The following is an 18,368-nucleotide window of genomic DNA, read 5'->3' on the forward strand; positions in this document are numbered from 1 at the left end:
TAACGCTTCTTCGGGGTGGGGGTGGGGGCGGGTGTGGCAGGAGAGGCCGGCCCACCCAGCTCCTCCGAGAGCCCCGCGAGCCGGCCCTCCCCTCCCCCACGGGCTCTACGCGCCGCAGGCCCCGCCCCCGGCCGCGGCGCGTGCGCAGGAGCTCCGCCCCGCCCCACCCCCGCACGCACACGCACACGCACGGCAGCCGCCGCCGCCGCCGCCACCGCTCCCTTCCTCTCTGCTCTTCCTCCTCCTGTTCTCTCTTCCCTCCTCCCCCTCGCCTCCTTTCCCCTCCTCCTCCGGCGCTGACGCTCGCGTAGGGCCCTGGCGTCAGACGCGCGGGGGCGGGGCGAATGCGGCGGGGGGTATAAGTAGAGGGTGCAGGAGGCGGTGCTTCCCCTTCTCCCCGGCGGTTAGTGCTGAGAGTGCGGAGTGTGTGCTCCGGGCTCGGAACACACATTTATTATTAAAAAAATCCAAAAAAAATCTAAAAAAACCTTTTAAAAAACCCAAAAAAAATTTACAAAAAATCCGCGTCTCCTCCGCCGGAGACTTTTATTTTTTTTTCTTCCTCTTTTATAAAATAACCCGGTGAAGCAGCCGAGACCGACCCGCCCGCCCGCCCGCGGCCCCGCAGCAGCTCCAAGAAGGAACCAAGAGACCGAGGCCTTCCCGCTTCCCGGACCCGACACCGCCACCCTCGCTTCCCAGCCGGCAGCCAGCAGCCAGCAGCCAGCAGCCAGCCGCCAGCGGCAGCCGATCGACCCCGTTCTGCGGCCGTTGAGTAGTTTTCGATTCCGGTTGATTTTTGTCCCTCTGCGCTTGCCCCCGCTCCCCTCCCCCCGGCTCCGGCCCCCGGCCCCAGCACTCGCTCTCCTCCTCTCACGGAAAGGTCGCGGCCTGTGGCCCTGCGGGCAGCGGTGCCGAGATGAACCCCAGCGCCCCCAGCTACCCCATGGCCTCGCTCTACGTGGGGGACCTACACCCCGACGTGACCGAGGCGATGCTCTACGAGAAGTTCAGCCCGGCCGGGCCCATCCTCTCCATCCGGGTCTGCAGGGACATGATCACCCGCCGCTCCTTGGGCTACGCGTATGTGAACTTCCAGCAGCCGGCGGACGGTGAGAGCCGGGCCCGGCGGGCGGGCGGGCGGGCGGCCATGAGGCGCAGGCGGCGGCAGGCGGGCTAGGCCGGCGGGCCCGGGGGAGGGGGCGGGAGGGCATGTCACCCCCGAGGGCCGGCGGGGAGAGGCGCGGGCGCCGGGACCCCGGCTCCCGGTGCCCGCGGGGACCCGCGCCGCCGGCAGCCGCGCGCCTGGCTACTTCCTCCTCTGCGACCATTTTCTCGGCCTCTGCCGCTCTCAAACTTTAGGGTGATGACGCGCCGGGAGGGTGGGTGAGGTTGGCTTCTCCCACCGCGCTCCCGCCAGTAGACGCGGGGTTCTGGGGCGTCGGGAGCCGAGCGCCCTTCTCCAGGCTTAGGCGGAGGCTCGCCCCACCACCCGGGGCTCTCGCCGGCGCCCCAGGACCCAGAGGAAGTGCGTCTCGGTGCTCGAAAAACACCACGTGTTGAACCCTGTAACCTCACAGGCCCGAGGCCTGCTTCTGCTGCCGGCCCAATCGCCTGGGGGAGCCACAGGGCCTTAGAATAAAGTTAATTTGGTGATGTTGTGGTCCTCGGGTTTCCGATTCCATTCTTGAGAACTTGTCAGTAACCCGTAGCCCTAGAAATGTAAATTGCCAACGAGACGCGCATTTGAGGTTTTCCCCGAGTTCAGGCATTTCTCACTCTCATATTGTAAACAGCAGGGTAGTGGGAGCAGAGGATGTGGAGGATGACCCTTTTGGAATTCACTGTTTCCTTTCCGGCAGTGTAGATCATTTTAATTTTTTACCCAATGGTAATTGGTTCAGAATATTTTCCCTTCTGAAGTAGTTATGTCCTTTTGAGAGGTTTTTCCTTAAAAAAATGTATTCACCAGTTTTGTTGTAAACTTTGAGTGTAGTGTGGACTGGACCATTGTATTCAATGGCACTCAAGTCGTAAAGGTTTGTTTTTTTTTAAAGTGGTCCGGAATATCTGTACATCATGGAGAATTGAACAAAATAACAGTAAGATTGAAATTTATGGAGAAAAAAATGTGGCCAACCTTCTCTTTTTATTTTGAAGACAAATAGTTCACAAAAACAAAATTTGGCAGATAGATATGTGGCATGATGTGTTGCCAGGGTTTTCTTTTATATTTGGATCAGTTGACTTCCAAAAGTCAGCTTCCCTTGATTTTATGGCCCAATTTTGCTTCCCGCTTGAATTCATGCTTGAATACATGTCAAATAGAGAGTACAGGGAGTTTACTTTAAAAATTTTTATTAAGTTCAGTAAAACTGAAGTTACGTAATGATCAGTTTTTCTTTCACTAGGTAAAGTATAATATCAAGATTTTGGGTAGGCATACTATTCAGTGACACAGAGCCAGAAGTTGTAAAGCTGCACTGCAGGTTTCCTGCCCTTTTGCTCTGTAAGCAGTGGCTCCAAATGTCACTCCTTAACAATTTTTCCCAACTCTGGACAAGATTTACCACTAAATGAAAGCTAAAAGATAAGATAATTTTGGGGCTTGTAATCCCAGTCGAGAGTTGACAGAGAAAACTTGAACAAATCGTAAAGACCATAAAATGTAACTTTTGGAAGTGGCTGTTCATTCCAAGCTTAATGTTAAAACCAAAAAACCCATTTTTTAAAATTTCTTGTGATTTTGAAAAGTTGAACTTCAGGTTACCATGGTTACAGTACACTGTAATGTTTTCTCAGTCTATACCAGTAGACCAGTTCTGTAACTGCTCAAAAAAAGATAGCATTTTTCCATCCTCCATTTGTTTGATTTCTATATGTACCGTCTTTCCAAGTAGTTTTTTCAGTGGTTTTCTGTTTTCCTATTTACTGCAACATTTGTGGACTTGTAGAATAGCTTCTGAAAGTGACCATTTTCCAATTTAGCAGGAAGAGGTGACTCATTCAAAAGACACTCAAGCAAAGTCAGCTAAAAAACTAGGGGAGCTGAGTAGGTGTGGTCAATTGATAATGAGCTGACAGCTGATTGTCACTATCTTCTAGAAACTGGAGCTTTTATTTATAAAAAGAAGTGGCCGGAAAATTTGTCCTCTCAATAACTTTAGAGTTATACTGACATGAAATTCGTGGAAATTAATGTTTCGGGGCTTAAAGTGGACTATTTTTTCCCTCTTTTGGACTATTGTTTTTTACTTAGTATATTTTTTGTGGAAAGTCTCAATTTATTTAATAAGTGCTTCATGATAGAGGGACACATAATTCAATCCTTCATAGACCTTGGAATCATAGGGTAGATTTTGAAATTTTGTAGCACTATTCAGAAATAATTGATTAAATGATCAGTTACTTAGTAAATCAATGACTGAAGATAAAATTGGTTTTATATGTCAAGAAAGCTCTAATGAGTGAATAGTGAGTATTATAGATCTGCTATTGCAAAAATTCTGTATTCATTATACAGTTAAGTATGCCCAACCTCACTTTAGTTTTTGAGGGCCTGATTCAGATCTTGACCTGAATGGATATAACCTTTCTTTCTTTTTTTATTTTTCTAACATAATAATAGGAAGTTGTGCCAGGAGTCACTGAAATCCCCCTGACCCCATAATCCAGGGACTTCTTGTTTTTTTTTTTTTTTTTTTTTTTTTGGCTTAAATGGGCTAATATTTGTATAGTGCTGTGGTAAGCAGTAAGATTGATTCTGACAAGTAATAAGGGGAGTTAAAATGCTTGAAAAATCTAAAAGCTATTAAGTCTGGATAATTTTTTTTTTTTTTAATTTTTATTTATTTATGATAGTCACACACAGAGAGAGAGAGAGAGAGGCAGAGACACAGGCAGAGGGAGAAGCAGGCTCCATGCACTGGGAGCCCGACGTGGGATTCGATCCCGGGTCTCCAGGATCGCGCCCTGGGTCAAAGGCAGGCGCCAGACCGCTGCGCCACCCAGGGATCCCAAGTCTGGATAATTTAGAATTACCTAATATCTTTTATATTTCTCATTAAGTCAATTTTATGTGAAGGGGTATCTTGGTTTTATGTTGAGTAGGAACCAAAAGAGGATTTTAAATTTATGGCAGTTAAAGGAAAAGATTGTTTCAGAAGTACATTGGTGATAGATCATCTCTTAACATGGGGAATTTGGGGTTTTTTGATAATCGTGTTCTTTTTTTGCATTATACAATTTAAATCTAGTCTAGTCTAGTGGGGTAAGGTCCAGCAGTCTTAAGTTTAAAGTGTGTCCAACCACTTCCCCCATGTTAATTTATATAATTTTTAGTGGCTTGTACATGTTTTGAAGTAATACCCTGAACATGTCTTTCTTGCAGCGGAGCGTGCTTTGGACACCATGAATTTTGATGTAATAAAGGGCAAGCCAGTACGCATCATGTGGTCTCAGCGTGATCCATCACTTCGCAAAAGTGGAGTGGGCAACATATTCATTAAAAATTTGGACAAATCCATTGATAATAAAGCACTGTATGATACATTTTCTGCTTTTGGTAACATCCTTTCATGTAAGGTAAGCAAAAGTGTGACAGGTAAACGCTTAACAGTGTTTTAGCTTCTTGTAGTTTATTCCTTAAAAGAGCAACCATGCTATCTTAATGGGTATCTTTATTTTCCAAAAACTCGGGCTAGGAGACTGACAAGTTATCTTTGAACACTGGAAAAGATGCTAAATCAATAGCAAGTAATGAACAATTGGTATCTGATTTTCCCTAGGTGGTTTGTGATGAAAATGGTTCCAAAGGTTATGGATTTGTACATTTTGAGACACAGGAAGCAGCTGAAAGAGCTATTGAAAAAATGAATGGGATGCTTCTAAATGATCGCAAAGTGTAAGTATATACAGTTAATTATGTTTCAGATCTGTTTTTAATAGTCCAAATCCATTCATTTTACAAGTTAATATGTTCTCTTAAAGAGATTCAGCTGGAGTGAAAATTAATAAGCCACATCCTGGTAGATTTTATCATTTTCTCCTTTTTTATTGTAACATACGAAGGATAGTGAATTAATGTAATTGGCCAACATTCAGGTCAACAAGAAAAAGAAGATAGGTATACTTAGATAAAGTTTTTTGAAAATAAGTTCATGGTTGAAAAAGTAGGAATCCAGACAGAAACTTAATCATAATTCCTGAGGTAGTCATTGACCCATTTTACATTTTGAGGAAACTGAGGCTAAAATAATTTGCTTGTATTTATATGCTGGTTCAACAGGTGAGCTGGGATACAAACCCAGTGGTCTGAATTCAGAGTCTAAGTTGAATCTTTACTTGGCCATACTACTACAACTTATTGATGGAGTTTAAAGACATTTTGTTGTTTTAACTTTTCACCTCCTTTCATCCACTTACAGTAGAATTAAACCAGAAATCTTCATAATTAATCTTTCTGAGATAAACTTGTTTCTAAAAAAGTGGTAGGCTTTTTATATAATGGCAGGGAGACTATATTTGCTGCAGGTTATAAAATTACAGGTTTTATGAGCCCAAAGAAATAACATTTTAAATTTTGTATCCCTAGTGCCAGTGGATTTCGCTTAATTATCTGGGCAAATTCAGTTGTAAGGTCATCTTATAAATGATCTGAGTTCATGTTGCTGTGTAAACTGCTGTGAGGACATACAGATTGGGCTTAGTTGTTCTAACAACTCCACTGCATCACTTTTAAGTGGTTCTTAAAAATCAACTTCGATCAAGTGCTGTGGTCAGTCTGTACCTGAAGGGATCATTATGCACACAGTGTTGCCTGTTTGAATTTTGTGTCACTGCATGATTAAGGAAAGGTTTTGTAATGTGTAAAGAGCCCTTATAATCTAAGAAACCAGCAGTTCTTCAATATGAACAATGTTTACAAAGACTAATTGTTAGAAGTGGTACATCCTTATTTTTTTTGAAATAGTATATCCTTAAATGAGAGAAATATTTAGCATCATGGGTCTTAGGAGATGAAAATATCTTACAGTTTACCTGTCAGCACGCTTGGGAGCGAGGGAAGAATGTCCGTTATTGGTGGAGGTCTAGGTTAAATAAAGACAGCTTATTGCTGTTTTGAGTAAAACATGATGTAACCCTTTTGGAAAACAGCTTGACATCTATATATAAACTTAAGGTCACTTAAATGCCTTTTGAACTACCGTTTCTGCAGCTCTATCCTAAGAACATATAACAGAAGGGCTCGTTAATGAATTCCAGCATTATTAACAAAAGCAGAAAGTTGTGATATCCACAATGGAATATTATGTTCATCTTGAGAACATTTGTAAAACTGAGAGCATGGAGAAGCACTGCAGTTTGGGTGGGGTGGGGAAGGTTAAAGAATAAAAAATCTCCAGTAAAACAAAAAGACCTAAGGAAAGTCAGTCATGATTGGGATGGTATCGTGAAAGATGGTTTTTTACTTTGGCGTCTATTATATTTTCAAATGACACGTATTCCTTTTATATTAGGGAAAAACTAAAATTTTAAAACATTTAGTTGATAATACTGCAAAGAAAATTTGCCAAGCTGTTATGTGTTGGAATACAGAATTCAGAAGTTTAAATTCATATTTTTAGCAGATTACAATGTGCAAGGGCCACTTTGAAATAGCAACGATGAAAGCTTTTATGTCTTTTCCTTGGCGTGGTTCGAGTGTTAACTCCCACTCATTTGCATTGATAGGCATGATCTCTTTAACCCTGGGTTAGCTAGAAAGAAGGGGGGGAATGTGTGTTAAGAAAAATGCTTCCTTTTTTCTTGTAGTTAGGAGGTTTGTTCATATTTTATGCTTCCATTTTTTTCACGTAAGGCACTTGTTTTATAGTGTGCTCTTAATTCAAGATTCTGAAATTATCAGTAACAATTGCAAAATCAACCATGAGGCTTAATTAATCTGACTTAATAAAATAGAACCTAATTTTATAGTCCTTACATATTTTATTAGATTTGTTGGACGATTTAAGTCTCGTAAAGAACGAGAAGCAGAACTCGGAGCTAGGGCAAAAGAGTTCACCAATGTTTACATCAAGAATTTTGGAGAAGATATGGATGATGAGCGCCTTAAGGATCTCTTTGGCAAGTTTGGTAATGTGTCTGAATTAAATTTTTACACTCAAAGTTCTGAGTAATTGCTCAACATTAGTTTTGGCTAATACTTTATACTAAAGTGAATGAAATGAAACTTAACATGATACTTAGAAATAACTGTCATTTATCTGGATTAAACTGATAATCCATTATACTACTAGGTAGTGTATAAAGGTTTAATAGTGTTGTCTTAGCACAGTGAGGTGTGACTGCCTAATTGGAACATATTTTAAAAGGTTATGCTACAATAAGAAATTGTGCTGGATTTATGCACTTACAGATCCCAACTCATCAGAGGCATGCACATGACACAGCCAACTTAGGTTGGAATGTAGTCTTTAGTTATGGGACAGGAAAGCAGGGCAGCTTTAGGATATTTGGCCAGTCTTAAGAGCCTCATGTTTGAGCAATTTGAAATCATGACATTCAAAGACAAAGCCAGAGATCCTGATTTTTCCCGTGATATCTCCTTGGGATGGCCTTCTGAGTCCATGGGATCTTAATTTGTTCCTTGGATTTCAAATTAACTTCATTAAATTTTAAATCTGTGAAGTGTAACCAGCCTCACTTTAGATAGCAATAACTGGTCAGAAGATGAACTTTAAATTGAACGCTTTTGCAGGTGATTTGCTTGTTCCTTGTCATTTGTTGAACTTATTAAATAGGTGGCGCTTTTGTTTTTGAGCACCTCAAATGATACAGAAATAGGAAATTAACACTTTTTTATTGCGATTTAGCATGCGACATGGAACTCTGCTCCTTTGAGCAAAAAAACCTGTCCTTTTGCACAAAGATAAATTGTGTCTCGCATATTCCTCCCAAATTCTCTTTAGTGACTGGTTTTGTATATTTCCTCTGTCTTTTAATTAGAAGCTATTTCTAAAGTTGGATATTGATAACCATTTATCCCAAATGAATGCTATGTGAAGTGACCACCAATATGTAAATTTGTCAAGTATTTTCTTGGCTGTTTCTCCTAGAGATTGGAAGTACAGCATTAGGACCAGAGGTACACTGAAAAGAAACAGTTTACCTGTGCCCATACATCTTTCATATTTTTTGTAATCAAATGTGATTTTTAATATTTTCTGGCCCCGCCTACCTCAGATAACACCCACCTCAGTCAAGTGTCTTTTTCATTTGGGAGGACTGGGGCCATGTGTCTTCAAATATGTGCTGCCTCCTCCAAGTGACACTGTCTTTCCAAGGGTCAAACCCCATATTCCCTCCACTCTAAATTGGAAGTCAAGTGGACCAAGGGTTAAGAGAATCTTATTTCTTAATTCTCTTATCAAGAAATAAAATTGTTGGCTAAAAAAAGTAAATTAAACAAAGAATAAAATTTCATCTTTAACAATTGTCTAAAACATGCCTCCTTAAATGGAAGGAGTGTTTAAGGAAATAAAGTATTTAGCTTCTTAGTAGAAATATAAGGTCTTTGAAGAGACTTTTAATTTTTATTTTTTTCATGGCATTGTTCTTGTGTGTTGAAATTTGAAATGTATAAACTAAATGTTGTGTGGAATACGTTTGAATCATTTAAAAAAATTTTTTTAGGACCTGCCTTAAGTGTGAAAGTAATGACTGATGAAAGTGGAAAATCCAAAGGTTTTGGATTTGTAAGCTTCGAAAGGCATGAAGATGCACAGAAAGTAAGACTCAAATATACTAACTACAGACAGTATGGATTTCCTGTGTTTATAATGAGAAGGGAGATGATAGAAGGTTTCTTTGCTCTCATACTGAAATGTACATGTATTACATTGGCTATCTTACATATATTGTTTTGAATTACTTGCATTTTATGTATTAGTTTTGAGGGTATAAATTGGGAACCTGTATTTTCCCAAAACATCGAAGCTAAGTTTTTCTGATGGGTCCATCTTTAGCATTCATAACCTAACAAATTTTCTTGTTAGAGAAAGGAACTTCTCTGTTGCAAGTTAGTAATTAAAATTTCTGTGATTTCTATAAGGCTGTGGATGAGATGAATGGAAAGGAGCTCAATGGAAAACAAATTTACGTTGGTCGAGCTCAGAAAAAAGTGGAACGGCAGACGGAACTTAAGCGCAAATTTGAACAGATGAAGCAAGATAGGATCACCAGATACCAGGTTCATTTTTAATTGACAAGCAAAATAAGACAGGGATGAGGAAACCTATTTTGCGTTCATTTCAGTTACTGCCAGGTAACTGGAGGGTTTATGAGGGGGAAAGGAGAAGAAACATGGGATAAAATACTAGGAAGCGTCTTTAAGTACCACTGTAGTTTTCTTTCTCCTTTTTCTACAGTTTCTTTTCTTTTTTTAGGGTGTTAACCTTTATGTAAAAAATCTTGATGATGGTATTGATGACGAACGCCTCCGGAAAGAGTTTTCTCCTTTTGGTACAATCACTAGTGCAAAGGTAACATGTGATACTTTAAGATTGGGGAAAATCCATGCACATGGATATTCCTGTATAAATTTCACAGTAATGCGTGGAGTGTTTTTCTTATCTTGTAAATGAATAGTCACACAGGGTTTTTTTGTTTTTTTTTTCCTTCTTCCAAAAACCTTTTTTTTTTTCCCCCCCGGAAATCCAGTTAGTTTTTGCTTCATTGTTTGACAAACCTTTAAATTTGAAGTAGATGCTGTAGCCTTATTGATTTGTTTTTTGCAGGTGATGAGTTCTGAATTCTTCCTGAGGGGAAGGCTGCATTTGTTGACCATAGTTAGTGATTGATCCTCACGTAACATGCATTGTTCTACTTTACTTAATTACTTTCCTGGTTAAAGGTGGCAGTTTATTAGGGAACTATTATTGTTATTAGGCAAATTTGTATTCACTTATGCAGTTCATTTTGGGGAGTCAAACTCTAAACCGTATAGCAGTAGAGATAGATTTTTTTTCTTTCACTTGAAATCAGGAATGAAGAATTATGGTATTGTGATTCTAGCCTGAATTCTGGGATTTTGATATAAGAACCTCTGCTCTAGATGTTTTTTTCTGATGTCCATGGTCCAAGAATTCATCTGTATATAAAGTTTTTAAAGTTCTTTACGGATCATAATATCACTCTTTGGTGGCAAGGATGTGAAAATTTGGCGAGTGTATTCTGGAGGAGAAGGTCATGTGTTAATGCTAGCTGGAAAAAAATACTTTTCAAAGCAGAAAGGTAAAGAATGAAAGGTGATTTTCCCCCTGTCCCCCATTTGGGTGGATAATTTTCTGTTTGTCCAAACACTTTATGTATTTGTATAAAAAGTTTTTAGAAGGGACGCCTGGGTGGCTCAGCGGTTGAACATTTGCCTTCTGCTTGGGGCATGATTCCGGGGTCCTAGGATCGAGTCCCACATTGGGCTCTTGTGTGGGGTGCCTGCATCTCCCTCTGTCTCTGCCTCTCTGTGTCTCTCATGAGTACATAAGGTCTTTAAAATTTAAAAAAAAAAAATTTTTTTTTTCTAGAAGATCAGGATCATACTGTACAGAATCTGTGACTTGTGGTTTTATTTTACTTAACATAAGGTCTAGATACATAGGCTTGGTGCTTTTTCATTTTACTTTTTTTGCCGAAGGTTGAATATTCATTGTATAGGTAGGCGTATCATAACTTTATTATACCTCTACTGGTAAACATCTGTCTTTCCATTTTTAGGCCCACCATTCTAATAAACATTCTTACATATCTGCAAAAAATGCCAGGATTTCCAAAGTTCTAGAGTTAAAATTGCTGGTTAGTGGGTATATTTAAAATTGATAGTCCCAAATTGTCCCAAGTTCCTAGACAAGTTCCTGCAGTCTTGCCAATTTAGTGGAAAGTAATATACATCTTTTCCAGTGGTGGACATGTCTTATGCTGACTAGTTGCGCCAATTTGCATATTTTTATATTGGATTGGTTGTCTTTTTATTGATTAGAATTTTGTTTTACATTGTAAATATTCTCTCCAGTCTTTAACTTAGGACTTGGGTTTTTTTTGTCATCTTACTTTCCCCATATTTTTGTATTTTATGTTCAGGTTGAGAATCTGTTTGGCAATTTGATTTTTCAGTGTGATGTGAATAAGAGACTTAATTTTTTTCAATTGTCTCAATGTACCATGTACTTAATAATGTAAAGTCCATTTTTTCTTCGTTATTTTAAAATGTTAACTTTAGCACATTAAATGTTTTAGGTCTTGTTTTAGGTATAGTTGACATTCAGGTGTACAGCATAACGATTTGATGTTTGTGTTGCATATGCTGTGTAATGCTAATCTAGTTAATAACCTACCACTATACACAGTTAAAAAAATTTTTTTCTTGTGATGAAAACTTTTAAGATCTACTCTCAGGAACTTTCACATTTGTAATACAGTAGTGTAGTCGCCTTACTGTACATCAGTCACATCCCTAAGACTTAATTTACAGCTAAGACTGTGCTTTTTAAAACCTCTTCATTCTTTCCCCTACCCATTCCCAGCAACCATGAGCTGAGTTTTGTTTTTGTTGTTTGGTTGGTTTTTGGTGTTTTGTTTTGGTGCCACATGTAAGTGAGATCCTTAGGATGGTCCTGTTCCTTTGCCACCACATACTGTTGAATGTCGTTGTAGATTGTACATTGCAGGGCTAGTGAAGAGTTCTTTGCATTTCCTCTTGGCTCCTTCAAAAGATCTCAGTGTTTGGAAGATGCTTCCTGGCAAATATTTATGGCCCTTCTGGTCTTGAATGTGAAATTTTTATTTTAAAATGTGGATATTCTAAGATTCAGCTGCTCCTATCTCCCCCACGCCCTGCAAAAAAAGAATAGTAAAGCATCTTGTCAACTTGAATTGCTAAGTCAAATTTAATGGTACTAAAGAGTCAAATTTTGTAGGCCTTGAATGTATCATTCAGATATTTAAACTTTCATATTCTATCTGTTGACAGTCTGAAATCTTAGCACATTTGCTGTCTTAACCTCCACCTCTTTTCTTGGTTCAGATGTTGCATGTATGTAGCTTACCCTTAATATTTAGGTATTAAGGAAAAATTGTAGGAAAGATGAAAGCATTAACAGTGTTTACTTGAGTCAGTAGCTATAATTGTAATAGTAATGCTTTCCTCTCAGCCTCATTCTAAGTGAACTTTTTTTTTTTAATAGGTTATGATGGAGGGTGGTCGCAGCAAAGGCTTTGGTTTTGTATGTTTCTCCTCCCCGGAAGAAGCCACAAAAGCAGTTACAGAAATGAATGGTAGAATTGTGGCCACCAAACCATTGTATGTAGCTTTAGCTCAGCGCAAAGAAGAGCGCCAGGCTCACCTCACTAACCAGTATATGCAGAGAATGGCAAGTGTAAGAGCTGTGCCCAATCCTGTAATCAACCCCTACCAGCCAGCACCTCCTTCAGGTTACTTCATGGCAGCTATCCCACAGGTATGTTTCAGAAGAGAAATAAAAGCCTTATGCAGGTTTTCATATTTGGTCGCTTTTAGTGTTTGTGCCCTAAATAAAGGCCTAAGATTGAAACATGAATTGTGATTAAGTTTGAAAAAATGAGAAGAATGTAAAGACTTGTGGAATGTTTTGAGACTTATACAGCTAGCTGCATTGTTTTTCTTACCTGATGTTTGCTTGCTTTCTACAGACTCAGAACCGTGCTGCATACTATCCTCCTAGCCAAATTGCTCAACTAAGACCAAGTCCTCGCTGGACTGCTCAGGGTGCCAGACCTCATCGTAAGCCTTTTGTTTTTAATTAAGGTTATGAATTATTTGTACTAAAAATCTATGTGAGACAAATTAGCCGTTATATTTCAGCAATATATTTTCTTTTGTTTCTTTTTTTTTATAATATAGGGTTACGGGTATTCATTTTGGGGATTTTTTTTTAATTTTTTTTTTAAGAATCCTATAATGCAGTCTCGAGACCAATAATTTCCATGCTGGCTTAATTTTTCCTTTATGACAAGTTTGGGAATGGATCCAACTCTTCATATTTAGTTAGGCAGTAATTTCTAAAAATCCAGTTCTGTGTGTAAGGACCAGAGCCCTGGTATTTTTAGCCTTGCCCTGTGGCCCAGTGCTATATTGCAGGAGCACTTGGAGCCAGGTTAGTGTAGCATGTTCAGATACTAACAAGTACTTGTTCTTAATGAATGGTTTAATGTATTCATTCTCTGAGCTGGGAAGTCTGGGGAAATGACAGGTGAGAAACTAAGCTTTAAAACACGGTACTAAGAAAAAAATAAAAATAAAAACAAAAAAACCATGGTACTTATATTTAGTCACTTTCATCCTTTTGTTCAAACCTCAGCTCAACAGCATTGAACACTTCCAGTGAGTTTTTTTCCAGTTAATGTGTGTTCATATCTTTAAATGTAGCATTCCAAAATATGCCCGGTGCTATCCGCCCAGCCGCTCCTAGACCACCATTTAGTACTATGAGACCAGCTTCTTCACAGGTTCCACGAGTCATGTCAACACAGCGTGTTGGTAGGTCTTAATGCTTTCTGTAAAATTTGATTTCCAATTTGAAAGAACAAGGTAAAAAGTACAAAACTACGTATTTATTTTTTAGCTAACACATCAACACAGACAATGGGTCCACGTCCCGCAGCTGCTGCTGCCGCAGCCACTCCTGCCGTTCGCACCGTTCCACAGTATAAGTATGCTGCAGGAGTTCGCAATCCTCAACAGCATCTTAATGCACAGCCACAAGTCACCATGCAGCAGGTAGGACTTTGATTCCTTTAGAACGATGTGTGAGGCCTTGGTTGCAGTTACAGACACTAAAGACAACTAGGTTATGAGAACTTAAGCTGTATTATCTAGAACATTTTATTTGATGTCCCATTAATAGTCTATAAAAATGTCTTATGGGGATTAGGCAAGCATTCAGCATTCCTTTTTTTTTTTTCTTTTTCTTCTTAAATTTATTTGACAGGGAGTGGGAGAAGCACACTTCTGACAGAGCAAGGGAACCCAGTACAGGGACTCAATCTCCAACCCTGGGATTGTGACCTGAGCCAAAGGCAGATGCTTAACTGACTACCCCAACACCTCAGCATTCCTTATCCTGAATTATTTGTGCTTTGAGAGCTTTGCTAAGCATAGTTGTAAGGAAGAAGATAGTTTTGAGATTTAGCCCATCCTGGGTTTTTTTTAACCTAAGACCAAAATTGTCATGAACATAATAGAAATAAAGCACTAAATACTCCAGGTAGAAAAGAAAATGAAATATTCTTTATGGTTATAATACTCAAGCGTATAGGTGTTGTATCTTGGGCTGTATTTCTGATGGACTCAGCTTCCCCTATTCATGTTTAGAGTGCAATCTTCATCATTTAGTAATTTTTCTAGTGAGTAGGTTTCAATACTTCTGTACTTCAACTTTTATTTGAGTGGGGAGGGGCAGAGGGAAAGAGCGAATCCCAAATAGACTCCATCTTGAGCATGGAAGCTGATGCTGGGCTCAGTGTCACGGCCCTGAGATCGTGTCCTGAGCCAAAATCAGAGTTGGATGCCTAACCTGAGCCACCCAGGCCATCCCTGCTTCTGTATTTTAAACTTAGGAAAATTCCTCTCTCTCTTTTTTTTTTTTTTTTTTTATAGCCTGCTGTTCATGTACAAGGTCAGGAGCCTTTGACTGCTTCCATGTTGGCATCTGCCCCACCTCAAGAGCAAAAGCAAATGTTGGGTAAGTGCCTTTATTCCACCTAGTCAGAGACTGACTAGAAAACAGGGAGATGCTTAGACCTGCTTTGCACCTAAAAACGATAGCTAAGGTTGCAGGATCGGTCTGAATTGGCAGGTCTGCTAAACTTTTTTTTTTAATTTTTTTTAATTATTATTTATTTATGATAGTCACAGAGAGAGGCAGAGACACCGGCAGAGGGAGAAGCAGGCTCCATGCACCGGGAGCCCGACATGGGATTCAATCCTGGGTCTCCAGGATCGCGCCCTGGGCCAAAGGCAGGCCCCGAACCGCTGCGCCACCCAGGGATCCCCTTTTTTTTTTTTTTTTAATTTTTTTTTTATGCTAAACTTTTTAATACCATTAATGAAATACTTTGCTTCTGGTGAATAGAATAATAGGGCATTATGCACCACAGATCCTACTACAGTTTTGGAGGAGGGAGTTTGAAGTATATGAAAAAGGAACTGCACACAGAATTAAGATCTACCGCAAAGCAATGAAGTTCATCTGTTTTATAACTATCAAGATGGTGGGTTTTGGGTTAGCGTCTGTTTGCTGTATACAAAAGTCAGGTTCTTAAACCCAGTTTTAATTATGGTGGAGTCCTTTAAAATTCTTCAAATTGAAGGAATTTTTTTCTTCCCCTAGGTGAACGGCTCTTTCCTCTAATTCAAGCCATGCACCCTACTCTTGCTGGTAAAATCACTGGCATGTTGTTGGAGATTGATAATTCAGAACTTCTTCATATGCTTGAGTCTCCAGAGTCTCTCCGTTCTAAAGTAATTTAAATTTGTCATTTATCTAACAGCTTCTTATACTATGTATTTTGGGGCTTTTTGTAGAAACTGGAATATTAATAATAAGTGTTTTATATAAATCGTGCAGTTCTAAGTTTTATAAGTCTTAATTATAAATTCTAACATCTACCACCTATGATGCCATTATTTCCATTTTATAATATACATGGGGAAACAAGCAGTAGAGGTTGGAAATTTGCCTGTGTTCACAGTCAAGGGCAGAGCTTGGTTTCACATCCAGTCAATTTAACTGTAGCCACTCTTAGCTGCATCCATGCCCTCTTAGCTGTGCTGCTGCTTTAGTGAAGAAAGATGTTTGCCATTATTTCTCAACTTTGGGTGGGGGGTGGGTGGGTTGGTGAGAGAGTAAAGAAGTAAGTGCAAGAGGGTTCATAATTCTAGAATAGTGGTGGAATGGAACCCAAAAGGATATGGATACAGTTGAAATTTTTTGGAATCCGTTCCTTCCACTTGTGTCAGAGGAGAGGAGTTTGGTTTCTTTGAACACTTAACATGTCATGAATTTGAAATTCTTCTAGTTACTCCTTTTCAGAGTCAGTTTGTTTCTTTTTTTAGGTTGATGAAGCTGTAGCTGTACTACAAGCCCACCAAGCTAAAGAGGCTGCCCAGAAAGCAGTTAACAGTGCCACTGGTGTTCCAACTGTTTAAAGTGAGCATTCTTCCCTGGGTTTTAAGCTTGTTTTTATCAATTTGAGCGTATTTTGGAACATTGAAGACATTCATCTTACCATTAATCCAAATGTATTGCTAATTATTCAAAGAGAAGTAGAAATAGAAACAAAGGAAAGTTTACCTGTTAGCCTGGTATTGACTTGAATTTTTAAATCCAAGCACCTTCATTTGTATACTGATTTGTGTTAAATGGGCTTGGCTTTTTGTGTACTTCCTTTCAGAGGACTTTGATAGATTAAACCTTTCATTGGGTTGCAGCACTGACAGTTGCCCAGAGTCTGTACTCTTCTTGCCCTGCATTACTTTCAAGAAATGGGGTACCGTAGACTGTGGGGCCCAAACTAGAGATTGGCAAGGCTTTTTCTGTAAAGGACCAGATATGAAATATTTTAGGATTTGTGGGCCATGTTTGTGTAATTACTACAGTTTCAGTGTGAAAGAGCTCATAGGCATATTATGTAAACTAATAGGGGTGTCTGTGTGCCAGCAAAACTTGATAGCAATAGGCTGCAGACTGAATTTGGCCATGGGCTTTAAATTTGCTAGTATTGATCATCTTATTTTGTTGTTAGGTACTTGCCACTTGAATGCTATGCACCTTGATACATTTTATATTGTAATGATTGCCAGCGTTGCAATAACTAATAGCTCTATGTAATTACTTTTAGCAGTTAGAATCATTAAACTCTAGCCTCTTAGCAAGTTTGATGATTACGTTTTTTTCTCCCCACATTCACAGATTGATCAGGGACCACGAAAAGAAACTCGTGCTTCACCGAAGAAAAATATCTAAACATCGAAAAACTTAAACATTATGGAAAAAAAACATTGCAAAATATAAAATAAATAAAAAAAGGAAAGGAAACTTTGAACCTTATGTACCGAGCAAATGCCAGGTCTAGCAAACAATGCTAGTCCTAGATTACTTACTGATTTAAAAACAACAAAAAAACTACAAAAAAATAGTAAAATATAAAAACAAATTAATGTTTTATAGACCCTGGGAAAAAGAATTTTCAGCAAAGTACAAAAATTTAAAGCATTCCTTTCTTTAATTTTGTAATTCTTTACTGTGGAATAGCTCAGAATGTCACTTCTGTTTTAAATAACAGAATTGATAACTGAGCAAGGAAACGTAATTTGGATTATAAAATTCTTGCTTTAATAAAAATTCCTTAAACAGTGCACGGTGATGTTATTTTATTTCTCTTCGCAATTGGTTTTGTACAGATAGGGGATAAGCTGGAATTAGCAAAAGAACCTCTTTCATGAGGAAAGTGCTGTTAAGTTCAAGGGTGTCATCATTTTATGGAAATGAGGCACAAGAATTTATCCATTGTGTTTGAATTTAGATTTCCATGTGAATTCTTTTTTTTTTCCATGTGAATTCTTTTAACATTCTTTGAGATGAATGCCAGTTTGCCTATAGTAAGGTTTCCAAGCTGGAAGGTAATTAGCTTAAGTCCTCATTTTTTATGGTGTGAAACCATAACAGCAGTGACTCCTACTAAAGTTGGGATTAGTTTAAGCCTCCTTTTTTGTTTTTTTTTTTAAAGATTTGAGTGTGTAAAGGAGTGAGCATATGAGCAGGGAGGGGGGCAGAGGGAGCCTGCCTCAGGGCTTGATCCCAGGACCCTGGGATCATGACCTGAGTCGAAGGCAGGCCCTTAACCAACTGAGCCACCCAGGTGCCCCCTAAGCCTTATTCTTAAAAGAAATCTTTTAATTTGATAAGAGATGAAGTCCCAATCCTCAATACCTCATCACCTAAAGTAGTTGTGAAAAATCAGTATTTGGGGGTTTTATCAAGAATAGATTTAGAAGATGGGGGGCCAGGGCCCAGTCATGTACATAAAAAATATCCTTAGCAGTTTGAATACGCTTTTGAGAATGGAATAGAAATTAAAACTAGACCATTCTTCACATTGCCAAAGATAGCTTCTTGAGTTACACATCTGATTATCTAAGATCATGCTAAAATTATTTCAGCACCAGCTCTTTAGGAGCAAATAAATGAATCCAAATAAAACCATGGCTAGGACAGTGTCCCCCTTCTCTTCCTGATGAAGCTTTGAGTGCTTTTCACCTCAGCTTTTCTTGACCT

The 18,368-nt window shown here is 39.2% G+C and overlaps 1 protein-coding gene across 1 annotated transcript; it reads left to right on the plus strand.

Annotated features, from left to right (window-relative positions):
* The first annotated feature begins 377 nt into the window (after positions 1-377).
* On the plus strand, positions 378-17,449 carry PABPC1 (poly(A) binding protein cytoplasmic 1). The gene is made up of 15 exons (XM_041769354.1): positions 378-1,112; positions 4,391-4,584; positions 4,788-4,903; positions 6,995-7,134; positions 8,695-8,789; positions 9,113-9,250; positions 9,447-9,542; positions 12,240-12,512; positions 12,724-12,814; positions 13,460-13,570; positions 13,656-13,810; positions 14,690-14,774; positions 15,423-15,553; positions 16,148-16,241; positions 17,004-17,449. The coding sequence occupies exons 1-14, from the start codon at positions 920-922 to the stop codon at positions 16,238-16,240; spliced, it is 1,911 nt and encodes a 636-aa protein (XP_041625288.1). The 5' UTR covers positions 378-919; the 3' UTR covers position 16,241; positions 17,004-17,449.
* The last annotated feature ends 919 nt before the right edge of the window (positions 17,450-18,368 follow it).

This window comes from Vulpes lagopus, chromosome 9 (genome assembly GCF_018345385.1).
Source record: "Vulpes lagopus strain Blue_001 chromosome 9, ASM1834538v1, whole genome shotgun sequence".
NCBI lineage: Eukaryota > Metazoa > Chordata > Mammalia > Carnivora > Canidae > Vulpes > Vulpes lagopus.

Bases quoted from the DNA above. Each gene is read 5' to 3' on its own strand.
- PABPC1 (XM_041769354.1), top strand. From the start codon at position 920: ATGAACCCCAGCGCCCCCAGCTACCCCATGGCCTCGCTCTACGTGGGG. The intron at 13,571-13,655 runs GTAGGTCTTAAT...TTTATTTTTTAG, and splicing joins CATGTCAACACAGCGTGTTG to CTAACACATCAACACAGACA. The intron at 13,811-14,689 runs GTAGGACTTTGA...TTTTTTTTATAG, and splicing joins CACAAGTCACCATGCAGCAG to CCTGCTGTTCATGTACAAGG.